General features: G+C 40.2%; 1 protein-coding gene across 2 annotated transcripts in view; it reads left to right on the forward strand.

Annotated features, from left to right (window-relative positions):
• Window positions 1–10917: 10917 nt before the first annotated feature.
• Window positions 10918–18176, forward strand: part of CHD1L (chromodomain helicase DNA binding protein 1 like) — a 44043-nt gene continuing 36784 nt past the window's right edge. The window contains exons 1-2 of one of the 2 annotated variants that reach the window (XM_045544836.1): window positions 10918–11082; window positions 15471–15583. In XM_045544836.1, coding sequence (XP_045400792.1) covers window positions 10950–11082; window positions 15471–15583 — 246 coding nt within the window. In that variant the 5' untranslated portion in view covers window positions 10918–10949. The remainder of the gene's footprint in view (window positions 11083–15470; window positions 15584–18176) is intronic. The other variant, XR_006733821.1, reaches the window with a different exon arrangement.

Below are 18176 nucleotides of genomic sequence, written 5' to 3' on the forward strand. Positions count from 1 at the left end.
AATAAATAGAAACCAACGGTGCGCAAACAACAGCCACTGCCAATGGGGAGAAGCGGTCCCGCCCCGCCCTTTGGCCAACAGCCCGCCCACTCAGCGGCACCCCTTCTCTCTCCCTCTACGGGAACGAAACGTGGGCTGCAGCCCGTGGGGCAGAAAAATTAATCCCACAACTTCCTTGTTTTTCACCTGCAGGGGCCCGCGCCCTCAAATACTCTCTCTGGAAACAGTGGGCCTCTGTCTCCGTCCCTCCCCGTCTCTCCGCATCTACTTTTAATTTCCTGGTTTTTACCTTAAAGTGACAAACTCCCGCTAGTGAAGGGAAACTCGGGGACTCCCAGTCTTGCTCCAAATGCTTAAGTCGGGGAGCACTTACCTTGCAGGAGATCTGTTAAAACGTGATCCTGCTCCCTCTCCCACCCCCGCCTCCCACCTTAGCCCTCTCCCCAACCTCTCGGACGGAAAAAAGAAAACTTGATTTTTACATCATTCCCTACCTAAAAATTAATTCCAGTTTGGTTATAGACATAAATGTATTAAAGTCTTAGCCAGTGTAATAAAATAAGAAAAAGAAAGAAAAGGAGGCCGGGCGCGGTGGCCCACGCCGGTAATCCTAGCACTCTAGGAGGCCGAGGCGGGTGGATCGCTCGAGGTCAGGAGTTCGAGACCAGCCTGAGGAAGAGCGAGATCCCGTCTCGACTAAAAAATACAAAGAAATTAGCTGGACAACTAAAAATACATAGAAAAAAATTAGCCGGGCATGGTGGCACACGCCTGTAGTCCCAGCTGCTCGGGAGGCTGAGGCAGGAGGATTGCTTGAGCCCAGGAGTTTGAGGTTGCTGTGAGCTAGGCTGACACCAGGGCACTCTTTTCAAATTGGAAAGGAAGAAATAAAACTGTTCTTATTTGCAGACAGCATATTTATCCATGTAGAAAGTTCCAAGAAATCTACAACAAACACCACCAAACTACTAGAATTAATAAGTCATTTAGCAAGGTCAATATACAAAAAACAACTTGTATTTCTATACACTACCAATAAACAATTGGAATCGAAAATTTTAAAACAATACCATTCATAATAATTCCCAATAAATGGAACATTAGGTATAATTATAACAAGATATATAAGATCTATATTCTGAAAACTACAAAATACAGATGAAAGAAATCAGGGAAGACCTAAATAAATGGTGAGACATACCCTTTTCATGGGTTGGACAATTCAATACGGTTAAGATGGCAATTTTCCTCATGTGAGTATGAAGATTTAATGCAATACTAATTAAAATCCTAGAATAATTCTTTATAGATATAGACAAGTTAATTCTAAAATTCTTATAGAAATGCAAAGAAACTAAAGTATTTAAAACAATTTTGAAAAACAAAATTAGAAGAGTTACACTACCTGTTTTAAAGACATCTCATAAATCCATAGTAAAAAAGACTGTGGTATTGGTGAAAAGATAGACAAACAGATCAGTGGAACAGAATGGACACTCCAGAAATAGACCTTCATAAATTCAGTCAATTTATTTTCAATGAAGGTATGAAGGCAACTCAGTGGAGAAAGGATAGTCTTTGCAACAAATGATTCTGGAAAAAATACACATCCAAAAGCAAAAAAAAGAACGTTGACCTATACTTCACATCATATAGAAAATTAACTCAAATGGGTAATAGACCTAAATATAAAATATAAAACTATAAAACTTTCAGAAGAAAATATAGGAGGAAATCTTCATGACCATGAGTTAGGCAAAAATTTCATGGTTATGAAACTAAAACCATGATCCATAAAAGAATAAATTGATAAACTGGACTTTGATAAAATTTAAAAACTTCTGCTCTTCAAGATGTATTGTTAAAAGAATAAAAAGATAAGCTATGGACTGGGAGAAAATGTTGGCTAGTCATATATTTGACAAAGAACTTATATCTAGACTATACAAAGAACTCTTAAAACTTGGAGGGAAGATCCAATAAAAAAAAGTGCACAAAAGATTTGAGTAGACACTTCATCAAAGAAGATATATGGATGGCAAAAGAAATCCCACATGAAATGATGCTCAAATTCAGTATTCATTAGAAAAATGCAAATTAAAGCCAAATAGGATACTAAAATAAAATGTACTGACAATACCAAGTGCTAAAAAGGATCCAGAGCAACCAGAACTCTCATACGTTGATGGTTAAAATGCAAAATGGAATTATCACTCTGAAAAATTTGATAGTTTTTTACAAAGTTTAACAAATACCATATGACCCAGAAATCTCACTTCTAGGATTTAGTCTAGAGAAATGAAAACATATGTGCACACAAAAACTTTTATAAAGGTTCAGAGCAGTTATTATTCACAACCACCCAAAACTGAAAACAATCCAAATATCCATCAACAGATGAATGAATAAGCAAACTTCACCCATACAATGAAATACTACACAGCAATGAAAAGGAACAAACTATTGACACTCATAACATCATGGATGAATCTGAAATGCCTTATGTTAGTGAAAGAAGCTAATCTCAAAAGCTTATATACCATATATTTCCATTTATATGAAATTCTGGAAAATACCAAACTATAGTGATGAAGAACAGATTACCGGTTTCCAGATTTAGGGCTGGGTTGAGAGACTGGCTTAGAAGAGTTATAGTAGAAATATTCTTTATCCTGTTTGTGATGGTGATTATAAGAATCTATGCATTATTAAAACTCATAGACTGCAAAAAAAAGAAGAGTGACTTCTTTGCTGTATGTACATTTAAAAATAATAAATAAGTCAAGATAAAAAGAGATCAGAGTCATCATCTTGGCTCAAACTGAAGGTCTGTCCATATAGTGCAGTATTTTGTAGCTAGTAGTGACATAAAATAAGATGGTTTTTATCATCTGTGGCCCCATACATACCAGCATCTTTTAATGGTTATCTATGATTATATGTGTCATAGTTGGTCTATTCTCACTCTAAAAATACATTTATTTTTACCTTTTTCAACCATATACTAAAGGTCTGGGCCTATGTAGTAACATTTTTTTAAGTAGAAAAGAATAATAAAACTGTCACTATTTTGTAGGCATTAATACATTTTAAAAATCCAAAAGAATCAGCTGAATAATGATTAATGCTAAAAAGTTCAATAAGGAGGCAGATTATATGATCAACATACACAAATCAATGGCAATGGCTTCCCTATTTACCAATCAGAAAAAGTAACAGAATAAAGAAGCCCATTAATAATAGCAAGAAAAACTAAAAGCTTTCTAAGAATAAACCTAAAAGAAATATGCAAAATCTATATGAAGAAAATCATAAAGCCTAGCAAATACATAGAATATGACTTGAATAAATATGGTATTCCCCACTATCGAATTTTAATGTTGTAAAGATGGTCAAGTTTTCCAGTCTCCCAAAATTAATTGGTAATGTCATGGTAATTCAATCAAAATTCCAGTTGGATTTTTTGTCAGCCTTGACAAGGTGATTCTCAAATTTATATTGAAAACTGGAAAATAAAACATGTTTAAAAACTTAAAAGAAAGACAAAAATTAAAACAAAATCTCAAAACAAACTATAACATTGTAATGATTGAAGCAGTATGGTATTTGGGAAAAGAAAAATAGATCAACAGAACAGTCAACAACAGACTTATGTATATAAAGGAATTTAGTTTGCAATAAAACTGCTATTTCAAATCATTGGAGGAAAGGATAAATTATCAATAAATGATGTTTGTTATCTATTTGAGACAAGAAGCTAAAGTTAGGTCCTGACTTCACACTGTATAGAAAAACAAATTCCAGAGAAACATGTAAAAAACAAAATTAGAGAATACTAGGTGAAAATACAGGAAAATATTTGTATAATCTGAGAAATAAGAAAGGTCTTTATAATTAAAAAACAAAAATCCAAGAACTATAAAGGAAAAGTTCACACATGGAAATTCAAAATTTCTCTATGTAAATAATACTAAACAAGGTATAAAGAAAAGCTATAATCAGGAGAAAATATTTGCAACATATTCGACAAAGAATTAAAATCCAAAATGTGTGAGGAGCTCCCATACAACTGTAAGAAAAAAGACAATACAATAGAAAAATAAGCAAGGATATAAGCAAGCCATTCAAAACAGAGGAAATAAAAATGGCCAGTTTATAAAAAGATATCCCATCAGATATGTAATCAAAGAAATTTTAGACAATAAGATATTTATTTTTGCTACAGTTTGGATGTTTGTTGCCCAAACCTCATGTAGAAATTTAATCCCCAATGCTAGAGGTGGAGGCTGGTGGGAGGTGTTTGGGTCATGTGGGCAAATCACTCATAAATGGCTTGGTGCTGTCCTCTTTGTAACGAGTGAGTTCTCATTCAACTCTCTTGAGAGCTGGTTGTTAAAAAGAGCCTGGCACCTCCCTCCCCTCTCTCTTGCCTCCTCTCTCACCATGTGATCTCTACACAAAGGCTCCCCTTCACCTTCTGCCATGAGTAGAAGCAGTTCGAAGCCCTCGCCAGAAGCAGATGCTGTCACCATGCTTCTTGTACAGCCTGCAGAACCATGAGACAAATAAACCTCTTTTCTTTATAAATTATCCAGCCTCAGGTATGCCTTTATAGCAACACAAATGGACTAAGACAGTTTTATTCATCAGATTAGAAAACAGAATGAAAAGATAGGTCAAAACAAAAGAACTAGAGAAGTGATGGAAATGGACATGCTTATACACTGTGTGTGGGAAAGGAATCGATTAAGCCTTCACAGTGAACAATTTATCAGTATTTATCAAAATAAATACTGTATACAAAAATACTGTAAGTTCCTTTTACCCATTTCTTTGTAGAAATAGTTGCACATGTGCATAAACAAAAATATTTATTGCAGCATGTTTTCGGGGTATAGCTTGGGTGCCCGAGTCAGACTATGTGGGCTCTACCACTAGTTTTCTGATTAATTGAAAGATTATGAAAGATTTTAACCAGCACAGCCCTTGTTCGGATTGTTTAGTTTTTATGGCAGAGGGTGGGAACAATCTAAGTGAGCACACTTAAAGTTTCAACTCATATACTAGAGTACCTCACATCCACTCCCATTCCATGGACCAAAGCAAATAATATGGGCTCTGCCTATTGAGAGGCACTGGAAGTCACATGACTAAGGGCACAGATATACATTCATCTCATAGGGGAGAAAGTGGATAGTCAGGAACAGTCACATTTCTGCTAAAGCTGACTATCCATGACCACACCATTGAGTAGATATCCCACACTTTGTGTGTGTGTATGTGTGTCTCTGTGTGTGTACGTTTGTTTACCTTCAGGACCCAAATCTTTAGGCCATGCATGTAGGAAAAACACTATGCTCATGGAGACCCCAAGCAAAAGAGAGCACCATGGAACCTCAACAATGAATGGTAACTCCTAATTTCTTGAGTCTCCACTGGTGAGATGTGGATAACTGGGTGATCCCCAAGTCACTCCCAACTAAAGTTTTTTGGTCCATCACATTGAAATTTGTATTTAGTTTCTTATAAAAAATTACTTCATATAATTTTTACAACAGCAATGTAGGATAGCTACTATTATCTTCATTATAAATTACTATTCCTCATGGGCCAAAACCCTCTGATTAGGAAGACTAATGATACATGCCATTGTTTGAGCAGTTTGGGGGAATGGAGGTGGGGAACTCCCTTGATCAAAGTTACAACTGTGCCTCAGGGATAAAGATATGTGTGCAACAGGGTATGCTCATTTTTCAAACCTAAAACTCAGGCTTTGTAGGGTTAGGGCATAAAATGGTTTTGGGTTCTTGTCAGCCAGGAAGAGGAAGATGTCACAAAAAGTTCTTAGAATTGTAGCTTCTTGTAACGAGATCACATTGTCTAAAGGTATTTCAGTGTAGACTGAATCATGAGAAACAGTTTGGCTTCATTTGGTTTTTTTTATTCTCTTGTGTGGACACATGTTATGAAAGTTAACTTTCTGGAGTTGAAAGACTCAAAAGCTTTCAGAGGCTAGCTAGATGGATTGTATAAATCTTATACTGTTGGCTGGAGAACATAAACAGTAAATTGCACGTGACTAATTTGATGGCAAAGCATGACAGTCAAAAGTCATTCAGTTGAAAAGGAAAACAAACACTGTCCTGTCAAACAAAGTACCTGTGGGAAAATTTTGCAAAACCTTTAAAGTATTCCCACAAAGATTTCCTTGATATTATTCCAGTTTTATGACCTTACTTTTGGTATTAAGGGAGAATGGCAACTCTCTGAAGTGACTGGGCAAGAGTCCTGCAAAGCAGAGTTATTCTATCGCTATACTTACACTCTTTGGCATATTTTCCCTGGCTTTCTGTGTTCTAAATTTATGACATGTTATTTGATGCCAAAGATGTATAATTACATCAGAAGTCAAAATATAGTTTTTTCTTTCCTGGGAAAAAGGAAATCCAAGTCTCTTTCATGCCAGTGCAGTGATTTTTCCACTCATAGGCAATGACCCAATCCTAACTTAAGCTCAAAGGTCCAAGTTCATGTACTCAAGAAGAGAGCTGAACAAATGTTCACCTATAGTCACAGCTTTTACACAAGCTCCCCATATGACTCATTATTCGATGCTGCCAGCTGGTGCCCTGATGTTACCTAAGAGAACAAGGACATAATGGACAGTAAACACAACTTGTTCCCTAATATTTGCTTGATCATGCTTATTCTGGTAAGGTTTGCACAAGGCTAAGGTCTGCCAGTGGCATGAATTGGTTATCATTTAATCTTACGGGATTGTTGTTGCCAAAGGATGTAACGTTTCTGTGGAGGAATCAAACAAAGAATTAATATGAACATAATGATTGTATAACCTTACCAATTACTGAAATAAGAGTTGGGGCTAGACTTTATTCTGAGGTTAACATTGACTCGCCAGAAAACACTGGATAAGGCTCCTAAACTTTCTGTGCCCATCTGCGAAACGTCCTCTCTGTACTTCAAGGTTATAACAATCATAGATCCTAGATTTTAGAATGGCTCCAAAAGTACCTTATTCAAACATCCAACAATACATACTATGTGCATAGTATGTGCCACTGTTCTAGGTACAAATCCAACATATCCTAAAAGTGAATTCATCTTTCCTTCTGCTTTGACCAGCTTTGACCTCCCATCTTCTCCATCTCAGTGGTGGCATCAACATCAATCCAGTTATCCAAGGCTGAAAACCCTGCAAGTTAACCTCAACTTTTCTCTCTCCCTCAGCCATATATCCATTCAATGGCCAAGTCCCTTCAAGCGTTCCCCCACTAATTTTTTTTTTTTTTTGAGACAGCATCTCACTCTGTTGCCCAGGCTAGAATGCAGTGGCATCATCATAGCTCTTTGCAACCTCAAACTCTTGGGTTCAAAGGATCATCCTGCTTCAGCCTCCTGAGTGGCTGGGACTACAAGGATTCATCACCACACCTGACTAATTTTTTCTATTTTTAGTAGAGATAGGGTCTCACTCTTGCTCAGGATGGTTTCGAATTTCTGAGCTCCAGTGAGCTTCCCACCTTGGCCTCCCAAAGTTGCCAGGATTACAGGCATGAGCTACTGTGCCCAGCCTAATTTTTAGAGTCTATTACTTACTTGCTAATCCTGCCTCAGTGTTTCCACTTGTGGTCTTTCTGCCTTGAACACTCTTCCTCCAATTTCACAAAGCTGGCTCCTCATCATTCAGCTCTTAGCTCAAATGTCATCTTTTTAGTGACATACCTTTCAACCCATTCTATCCAGAGCTGCTCCTTGTCCCACTCTCAATCTCATCACCCTGTTTTACTATCTTATTAGCACTACACTGCTTGATAACTTATTTGTCCTCCCTTTTTCTGTAAATCTCCATCACTAGAATATAAGTACCAGAAGTACAGGGAACTTATTTTTCTTATTGTCCTCTATTGTAGACATGAGGGATATGACCAGTGAAATCACTCTTTTGTACTCACCTGACAAAAATCCAACCCTGCTAAAATCCAATTCTTTTACTCTTCCCCCCACCTGCACACAACATGCACCATGCTGATTGGTCTCATGACTATAGACCCCAAGTGGCCCTTGCTACTGCTTGGCAATGCTACCTAGCATATGTCTCCAATCAATCCATACTCTACTCCCCTAGACAAATATTTGACACCTTTCCCTTCTCAGACCTCCAAAACTCCCATCCCCCTCTTCAAGCTCACCTGATGACATTGCTTCTTGTTTCACCTGGGCAATAGAAACAATCAGGAGAGATCTTCCATGTGCTCTCACCAAATCTATGTCCTAGGTCTTCTACTTGTTCTGGATGAACTGTCTATGCCAATCCCTCTGCCTGTGCATTAGATCCCACCTCCTCTCACTCAAAGGTATCATTCCTGTATCATTAGTTTTTCCCTTTACTAGCTCATTCCCCTCAGCACTCAACATGCTCTAATATCACCATCTTAAAATAAAACAATCCTCCCTTGATTCCATATCCCCTTTCAGTTGCTATTCCCAGTTTTTTGCTCCCTTTTACAGCAAAACTCTTTGAAAGAGGTGTGAGATAACCTGTATCCACTTTCTTTCCTCCCATTCTCTTTTTAATCAACTCCAATCAGGCTGTTCACTTCTCCAATACACAGAAATTATTCTTATCAAGATTACCAATGACCATCACATTGCCCAATCCAATGATTATTTCTCTATTCTATCTTTACTCCACCTCTCAACTGCATTTGACACACTCACTCCCTTCTTCTTGAAACTGTTCTTCACTTGGCTCAGAGATCCCATGCTCTTAGTCTTCATACTATCTCTTTGGCTGCTCTTCTTAGTCTCTTCTGCTGATTCTTCTTCATCTTGACTTCTAAATATTAGTTCCTCAAGGCTTAGTCTCTTTATAGTTTCCATCTTTATAGTTCCTAAGTCATCCCATAGGTAGTCCCATCCACTACCAAGGCTTCAGTTCCATCCTAAAATTTTGACTTCTATATTTACATATTCAGTTCCAACCTCTCCCCTGAACTCTAGACTAGACTATCCAATTACCTAATCAAAATTTCTCTTGGATATCTAATAACTATCTTACGTTACTCTGTCCAAAAATGAGTTCTTTTTTTCTTCAAAAATGAACACTTGATGTTCCCCAAATGTCCTTATTCTCAATTGTTCTCCCTCCATATGGCAACTCCATTCTACCAGTTGCTCAGGCCAAATCCCTGAAATCATCATCTGCTCTTCCATTTCTCCAGATGCTCAATCAGTGAATCCCATAGGCTCCATCTTTTCAATACATCTAGTATCTAACCACTATTCACCACTCCACTGTCACTATTCTGGCACCATGATGATGTCACTATCAGCCGACTACTGCAATAGTCTCCAAACTGGTCTTCTACTTCCACCCTGCCCCCTCGACAGACTGTTTTTATTCACCATCCAGAGTAAAACTTCACTAGCAGAACTGGAGTCTCTCAGTTGCCTTTCTTAGCTGTATTTTAGATGCCAAACTCCATATACCAACAGTCTACTTAGCTTATTAAGTAGGACTCTATCCCTGGTATTCTGTTAAAACAAATGTGCTTTAAGTTAAAATAATAAACAGCCTTTTGTTAATGTGGTAGGTGGTTGATATTGCTGTTTCAGCAGGCACGTTTACCAGTAGTCTGGAGGGGAGGAAATAAGTCAAATGTGGAGACCAGGATGCACAAGCCACTCGTGAGCAGCCACATAGGACAGAAAGCCCTCTAGAAAAGCCACCAAAGAATACAAATTTATCTTAAGGTTTTGAGAAAACGCCAAAGTAGGAAAGCTGCTGTAAAAAAAAAAATCACTGCAGCCCCATTCCATGACTCTTTTACTTTCGTTTCAGCATTGATTCTACCCAATTTTTATTCATTTGTTGACTGTCTCCTCCTTTTAAAATATAAGATCCACATAGTACCATAAAGAGTGTTCAGCACATAGTAGGCGGCTCAATCAGTACTTATGGAATGACTTAAGACACAAAATTTATTTCAGGGGAAGTTGAGGATGGGGATGGGGGTGCAATTTTAACGTGAGTTTTGAAGGGGGAATCATCAAGGTTAACCTCAATGAGAATAGAATTCTGAGGACATTACCCAGACTATAATATAGTTCCTGTTCCAGTTTTGCCAGTTGCCATTCCAAGTAGCAATATCCTCATCTGGCCTGGCTCCCCCTCCTCCCCCGGCCAGGGAGACAATTATAGTACCTACTTATAGGGTTGTGAGAGTTAAATGAGAAAATATATGTAAAGCCCTTAGGGCAGCACCTAGAACTACATCAAAAATGCAGCTATTTTGTTGTTATCATATTTAGACTAGTAGTGGTATACATAAATCCACTCAAAGCCGATGTTGAGTCATGGTGAGCCCTAACTTAACACATTGCTTCCATCTGCTCCCCACAATTCACTTGAGATACTCACTGCAGCAATGACTTTCCTGATTTTTAATTTACTACCATTCAGAGGTACCTAACTTTGGCCTGCAGCTGATAGGGGGACTACAGGGTCTAAATCAATTTATCACTAGTGTAAACCAAACTAAGCCTGCTACCCTTTACAATCTTGCTGTGAATCCCTGCCAGGCAGGGAAGAGAAGTCTTACTGAATTCTATCTTTCCCAGAGCCCAGCGGGCTGTCTGACACAAGACAGTCAAAGTTGATTAGGTAATAAATGAATGAACCCATGCCGCCTTTTTTCCTGAAAAACATTTCAGGCAACCAGTCGCCTTACAGGCGCCCAAGCACAATCAGAAGCACAGCGGCGAGGCGCCACTAGGGCAACTCCCTGCCCCGGCGCCGGCCCCCGCGCAGGACGCGCCCCCTGGCGGCCGCTGCGCGCGCAGGTCGGTCGGGTGCGCCGCGGGCCCGCCCTCGAGCGTCGCGAAGGAGAAGCGCGCACGGCCGAGCGGGCGGGGCCTCTCCGGGCCGGATGGAGCGCGCGGGGGAAGCGGCCCACCGGGGCGACGTGCCCAGCTTCTTACTGGCCCTGCAGGCCGAAGGCAGACCCGAGGCAGCGCGGGCACGGGTGCAGGAGCAGGACTTGCGGCAGTGGGGCTTGACGGGTGCGTGGGCTCCGGGCCAGCTTGCGCCCAGGCCGGCCCACTCGCCGGGGCGGGCCTCACCCGGGCCGGGGTGCAGCGGGCGGACCGCCCGTGGGTTGCTTGCCCGCAGCGGCCGGGGCCTTCCCTTCCCGCTGACGGAGAGCGGGCGCAGAGGGGCTCTGGCCAGCGCGGCGCGGGCCGGCGGGCGCGGAGTGAACGGGCTTGCGGGCCGGGAGCCGGGCCGGGCCCCGGAGGGGAACCTTGGTAGGGGCCGCGCCGCGCAAGTGCAGGCCCCGCAAGGCGCGCTGGGCGTCCCGGCGCCCCGGTGGCAAAAGTTGCTGTTCCGGTGGGCCTGGGTCCTGGTGTGAGCGGCGGTTATTGGTTGCTTCCGTAAAACTATCGGAACTCATCTCCCAACTTCAGTTTTCTTCTCCGTTTGCTGTGCACGTGCAGGTATTTGATAATTCGCCCCTGATTAGCTTTCCGCCCATGCTGTATTTTGAAGCAGTTTATCGGCTCATCACCGCACGTAACTGCCCTTTTCACTTCCACTGGCCCTTCCCGAGGGTCTTCGGGACGCGAGGCTCGCGTTCCCCCGCGGTCTTCGGCGTCTGCGCCGGCCGGCTCGCCACAAAACCTCCCCAGCCTCGTTCTCCTCGTTTATATTAATACCTGGGGAGCGGAGTGCGGGCCTGGCTGTGTGACAGCGTCGTGCATCGGTAATGATCAAGAATACAGGCGTTCAGTCATTGTTTATTGAATTCTGAGAGCGTGCTCTTAGGCGCTGGCCACCTGGAGTTCTAGACTGGTGAGTGACAGTGCTTTTAAAAGTATAAGCAAGTGTTTATTGAACTAATGCTGTGTGCCCAATACCACGAAAAGTGTGAGGTCCTTCATGAAACTAAAGAAGATGAATGGGGAGGATACCGACATGAACGAGAAAGACCCCTCTCTTCTTGAGTCCCTGAGTCTGTGAGAATGTGTATCCAGTTTAAGCATGAGTTTATGGACCGACCGGCCTTTTCATGTTTGACATATCTTGACTAAAGTGTGTATGTTGGTGTGTTTGCTTATTTCCTTGCAAGTGCTGTTGGGAACGGTTCTTTGAGAACTCGGGTGAGAGAGGGCTCGGAAATATGTGTACCTTGGTACTCAGCTGTAGGTAATACTCCAGGAGCAACAGGCATATGCACAGGTGTTTCACTTAAAATGAGTAGACAGGAGGTTGCAAATTGGAGTGGATGGGACGGAATAAGTGCAGAAGTGCATAGGCAAATGTGGAAACTTGGATAAATTGCTATTGGAGGGAAAGAAGGGAAAATAGTCATAGTCAAAGGTATAACTACTGAATATTATAACTTGTAATTCCTGTTTCTATTTGCCAGAATAAATTAATATTCTAGAAACTATGCTTTTTAAGTTGGTTAAAAAAAGTTCTTAACTAATTTTTTTGTTTTGATTACAGAAGTAGTACATAGTCTCTGTGAAACATTTAGAGAAGAGCCTATGTATAGAGAAAAGAAATTTTAATCTGCATAATCCTATTACTGTTAACATGTCTATCCTGCCAATCTTTGGTCTGCATGAGTCTGTAATTTCCTTTTTCTTCTGGTGAGGGGTGGGGAAGTACAGAAATGGGGTTTCATATGCATACTTTTTGGAAATCATAATTTTCCTCTTATCATTTAGTATATTCTTCAATATCATTCTTAATGGTTACAGGGCATTTCAGTATATGAATGTAGCGTAGGTTAGCCAGGCTCTACATTTAGATATTTATTTAGTTTCTTTCCTTTTTTGCTATTATAAGTAATGCTAATACTTATTATTTCTTATAGCTATGGCTTTTTAATTCCTTAAGAATTAAAAAAAGTATGCAAAATTTTTATTCATACTCTGAACAACACCATCATTTTCTGATTTGAGAGGTTAAAATGCTTTTTTATTGTTTAATGTTTATTTGGTTACTAGTATTGATGGACTTTTGGATATTCATCTCTGAATCATGAAGGTACTTTAGGACCTTTTTGTTTCTAGAATATGCAGGCCTATTCTTGCTTTTCTCCTACTTGTTACCTGCCTGAGAGGTGGGTAAGAGAATCCACATCCTGGAGGTTAGAAAACAAAAGACTACATTTGCCAGACTCCCCTGTGGTTCTGTTGTGCAGATTGACTGTGGGGGATTTGGAAGGGGAAAGTGAGGGAAAGGGCACAGACAGTTTGGGAGGGATTTCAGTTTTCTGCTTCCCTCTTGGCTGCTGTCTCATGGGTCTTGGGTAGGGTACAGAGCATTCATTTTGTTGGCATGGACTGTGGCTGAGATGTTAGGTTTCTGGAGCTGACAGTTGGTACAGTGGCCTCCTGGTTGGTTCTTGGCTTCCTGGTCATGGAGGTAGATGCGTCCTTGGTGGACCAGTTCTGTGGGGCTCATTTGGCTGTTGTACCTGGAAGCTTAGCCCGGAGGCTACTACTCCAGCCCTTTCAACAATTTTATGGTGATCTAATTTTCTATATTAAACCCCTTTCTGACAAAACTATCTAGGATAATTTCTGTTTTTTGCATTTGACTCCTAAGTGTTTAGTACTGTTATCTTTATGGACATAATATGTCATTTTTTTAAAGTAAACTTTTTATTTTATGGTAATTATAGATTCACATATAGTTGTAAGAAATAATACACAGATCCCATGTAACCTTTACCCAGTTTCCCCCACTGCTAATATCTTGCAAAACTGTGATGTTATTATCACAGCCGGGATGCTGACATTGATATTATTATCTTTTTTCATTCAATTTGAAATCTTCCCAGTTCTTGGTGTGATAAATGATTTTTAATTGGAACCTGGACATTTTTGAGCTAGAAATCTAGGCTTACCCACTCAGCCTGTGTGGGGTGATTGGAAATCTGGGGATTGGGAAGGGGCTCCTCTTTCCTGCTAGGTGAGGGTAGAAGTTTTGGCTCCCTGCAAGGTCTCCTCTGATACTGCGGGGAAAGGCAAAAGTGGAGGGGGAGGGCCTCATAACTGGTGGGTGGGGATAAAAATCCCAGCTCCCTACTTGGCCTTCTCTTATAGCAACCTGGTTGGGATTTTGGGGCAACTCCTTATACCTGTGCATAAAAATCAGTGCTCCCCACTTTGCTGGTGTGGGTGGGGCCACAGATTTTTTTTCTGTGGTGTTTGGCAGCTAGAATAGAGCAGTTATTGTCTGAAAGTTTTCTCTCTTGCTAGACTGCCATTTTCCAGCAGGAGCAGGCTTTTGTTGGATGTTGTTTGTTTTTTTGTTTGTTTGGTCTACACCAATTGGTGTTTCTAGTTTGCTGATTTCTTGGAAAGAAATCCCAGGGAACTTACTACTGTGTCATTCCTCAGGTCCCGAGGTTCCTAGCCAGTCTGCTTTTTCACTACACCTTTCAGAGTCTCCTTATGTTTGTGTTACATATCACCTCCAGGGGCTATCAAGAGGAATAAAACATATACTCCATGTTTCTGGAAATAGAAGTGTCCAGATTTCACATGTCAATCTTCTTTGACTATCTGAAGTTTCTAATTTATAAAATAGGAATAGTACCTGCTGCATAGGATTGTTGTAAGAATTAAGTGAGATATTATAATTTATGTGAAGTGTTCACTACTTTCCCTGATATTTAGTAAGTACCTAAGAAAAATAGCTATTCATTTTGTAATGTTCTACAATTATTATATAGATTTTTTAAAAATCGTGAATTAAATCACAGTTATATTTTTGCTAATAGTTCTTACGTAAAGTATGGCTAGAGTCTTCCACGTTCCCAAGATATGGCTATTCTCTGAAATTGGATTTTTTTCCCAAGGGAAAGAGAAAAGAGAGGCAGCAGAAGCTCCATGTGGATTTTAGACATTTTCTGCCATCCTTGTACACTGTTAAACACCCTTTATGAAGCATCATTTCCATTCTTAACACTCCTTCTCTGTTGAAGCCTTATTTAGTGTAGTACTGTCTCAGTTTTTTCCTTTAGCACCAATAGAAAATTTAAACGGGTGCAATTAAGCAGACACATGTACAGTCCATGTGTTGTTGTTTGTTGTTAAGTTCCATCAGTAATGCCTCATTTCCCAGAATGGACATTGTGAGACATGGGCAGTATAGAGGCCAAATCCCAGGATGACTTTCTCATCTGTCTAGTGGATCAGGTAACAATGACAGGCTGTTTTAGGGCTTTGGATATAATGTTGACTAAGTCTGCTCAAAAAGTAGTTTGGAAGTCAGCAGGTGTTTACATATCCATAACTTCCCAGTAAGCAATAAGACCAATAAGGTTTGGAGTTATGGGAATTTGGGCCATGTTCTTGATTCAAAGTCTTAGAACGTTCCCTGTGTATGCGCTGAAATGTCTACTCCTCAGATTTGCTGTATTTTTCATTTCTAGGGATTCATCTGCGCTCTTATCAACTGGAGGGAGTCAACTGGCTAGCCCAGCGCTTCCATTGTCAAAATGGCTGCATCCTGGGAGATGAGATGGGCCTGGGGAAGACCTGCCAGGTATGTTACTGTGGGACAGCCGCAGTTCACCTGCACAGAAATGCCTCCTTACAACGCATTCCCGTCTTAGCTGCTAGCTACAATATGTATTTTATACTAGGAGGTGAAATGCCTGAACCTTTTATTAACAGTTCGCAACCTTGGAGTTAATTTTTCTAGTTGTGAGGATAGTTTTGAATTGTGTCACTACCCTTATCTCATCTGGCCTTTGACATATGTCTGTGAAAACAGATGCCTGAGTTAGAATTGCAATTAATGGGCCTGGACACAGAGTTTTTCTCTATGTAAAGCAAGTATACCTGCCCAGGTATCAAACTGACTAACCTCCTTAGCAATACTTTATGTAGGTAACTGGATCACTACTTATATTAACCGACCTTCCTCCGTGGGGGTGCAGCTACTTCTGTGCTAGAGAAGTACAGAGGAAGTACCCTCGGTTTTCCAAGATGACTTGGCCGTCTGATGGCCTCAAAAGGAAGTGGGATACAGTCTTGAGACCTGGGGAATCAGACGTGGCCTCCTTGGACGTTCGCAAGTAGGTGGTGTAATGAGATTGATGCTTCTGGCAGGATGATCACCAGCACTGTCCTGGGCTGACAGATGTCAGTGGTGGGCTTGGATTGATGCAAAGGCCAGTGACACACACCCCTTGCGTTAGTCACACAAGGTTTAATATATTTACAGGATAGCAAAGAAGGTCAATACAGTAAGGACACACAGCAGAGGCAGCTTGATCAGAAACCATGGAGATAAGTTTCCTAATCCCAAAAAGGTTTTGTCAGTGAACACACAGAATGAGCAAGGGTCTCATTAGGCCTTTTGGAAGCTCAACTTCTAAGGCTAACCTTGTATCCAAAAACGTTAAGCTGCAGCAGTTCTGCACATAAGCTAGTCTGACTATCTGTTGGAAACTATTTAAGCCATGTGTATTCTACCTATCTCAAAATTATTCAGAATACATTGTGACCTCAGAGTAGAATATCCCCAGGTAACCTCATTTACCACCCTCAGTTTTCTCAGGCAAATAAATCTGGTCCTAGTATAATACATTCCTGATCTGAGACCTATGGTGCTAGAACAAAGATCAGTTTTGCAGATGTTTCTGGGATCCAGGCTCACTGGCTCTTGCACTAGGAAAGGGTGCTCCTTTGCCCTGGTCATTGGAATTGCCCTACTGACTTCATTCAGAGCCAGCAAATTCTGCTTATTCTTTCCCCAGGCTGTTTGCATAGCTCTACTTCAAGCTCCCTAAAAGTATACCACCTTTGCTAAACAAATTTTAGCAAAATTTTTGTTTTGCTAAAATTTTGTTTGGAATTTTTGCATGTGTTCATGAAAGAAACCAGTCTGTAATTTCCTTTTCTTGTAATGTCTTTGTCTGGTTTTAGTATTAGGGTAGAGCTGGCCTTGTAGAATGAATTGAGAAGTGTTCCTTCCTCTTCACTTTTCTGGAAGACTTTATGTAGATTGGTGTCATTTCTTTTTTAAATGTTTAGAATTCACTAGTGACTCCAAATCTGTTTTGTATACATATCTGGTTTATTGGTAATAAAAGAAAAACTTTTTCTAAATTGCATCCTCAGGGAAAGCTAAACAGAATGGTTTTAATCTAGTAAGTCATTTATTAAAGGATCGCTCTGGGCATGGTTTGGGCTGGGAAGCCATAGATAATTTAAAAAGAAAACAATTTTCATTATAAAAATTAACCACCACCCTATAGTCACAGTGTTCTAACCACAAACATTAGTAGAAATGTTATGTTTTCATGTTTGAAATTATAGTGCACATATAGTTTGTATTTTGTATTTTTGTCAATCTGACACCATCAATGTTATTTTCCATTTTATTATATTCTTGTCAATCATTCTTATCAACTGGCTGCATAATATTCCATCAAGAGAATTTATCATAATTTACTTATGATAAATGGTGATTTCCCCCCTTTTTTGTTTAAATTAATCTTGATGTGAACATCTTTGGGCATATAGCTTTTTCAGGATTCTCAGTTATATCCTTAGAATAGATTTATCTGAGAAATAACTCACCATTTGGGGATGGAGGCTCCTAACACATTTTGTTTGAAAAAAGAGTGTTATTTTCTCTGTATGTCACAGCAACTTTCAAGTCAAAAGTGTGTGCCGGAATCTCCTGCAGTATGCCCATCTGCCTTTACAAAGATTTTTCATTTTATACCTTTACTTAAGTTTAGGAGGATTGTTTATTGTTTGTTTTCCCCGTTAGAAAGTGTGCTCCAGGAGAGCTAGCAGTTTCGTCTGTTTTGTTCACTGTTGTATAACTGGAGCTTAGAACAGTGCTAGCAAATAGAGGATGCTCTGTAGATATACATGGGATGAAGGAAAACAGTAGGGAAAGGTGGGAGGAATTTAGGAAGGAAGGAAAACATCCTCAGGAGAGCCTGATGAGCAGCAGAGGGCCTCCATGTGGTTCGTCATTTTTACAGTCTTGGCCCTTCTTGCTTTGTATTTTCAGAGTATTCCTGATCTTGTCCATCAGTTGCATTATTTTCATTGATTTCTGTTTTCTTTCCTGACATTGTTCTTTGCAGTAGAGGTTCAGTTACCTAAATATTGAG

The sequence above is a fragment of the Lemur catta genome, chromosome 3 (genome assembly GCF_020740605.2).
Source record: "Lemur catta isolate mLemCat1 chromosome 3, mLemCat1.pri, whole genome shotgun sequence".
Lineage (NCBI taxonomy): Eukaryota > Metazoa > Chordata > Mammalia > Primates > Lemuridae > Lemur > Lemur catta.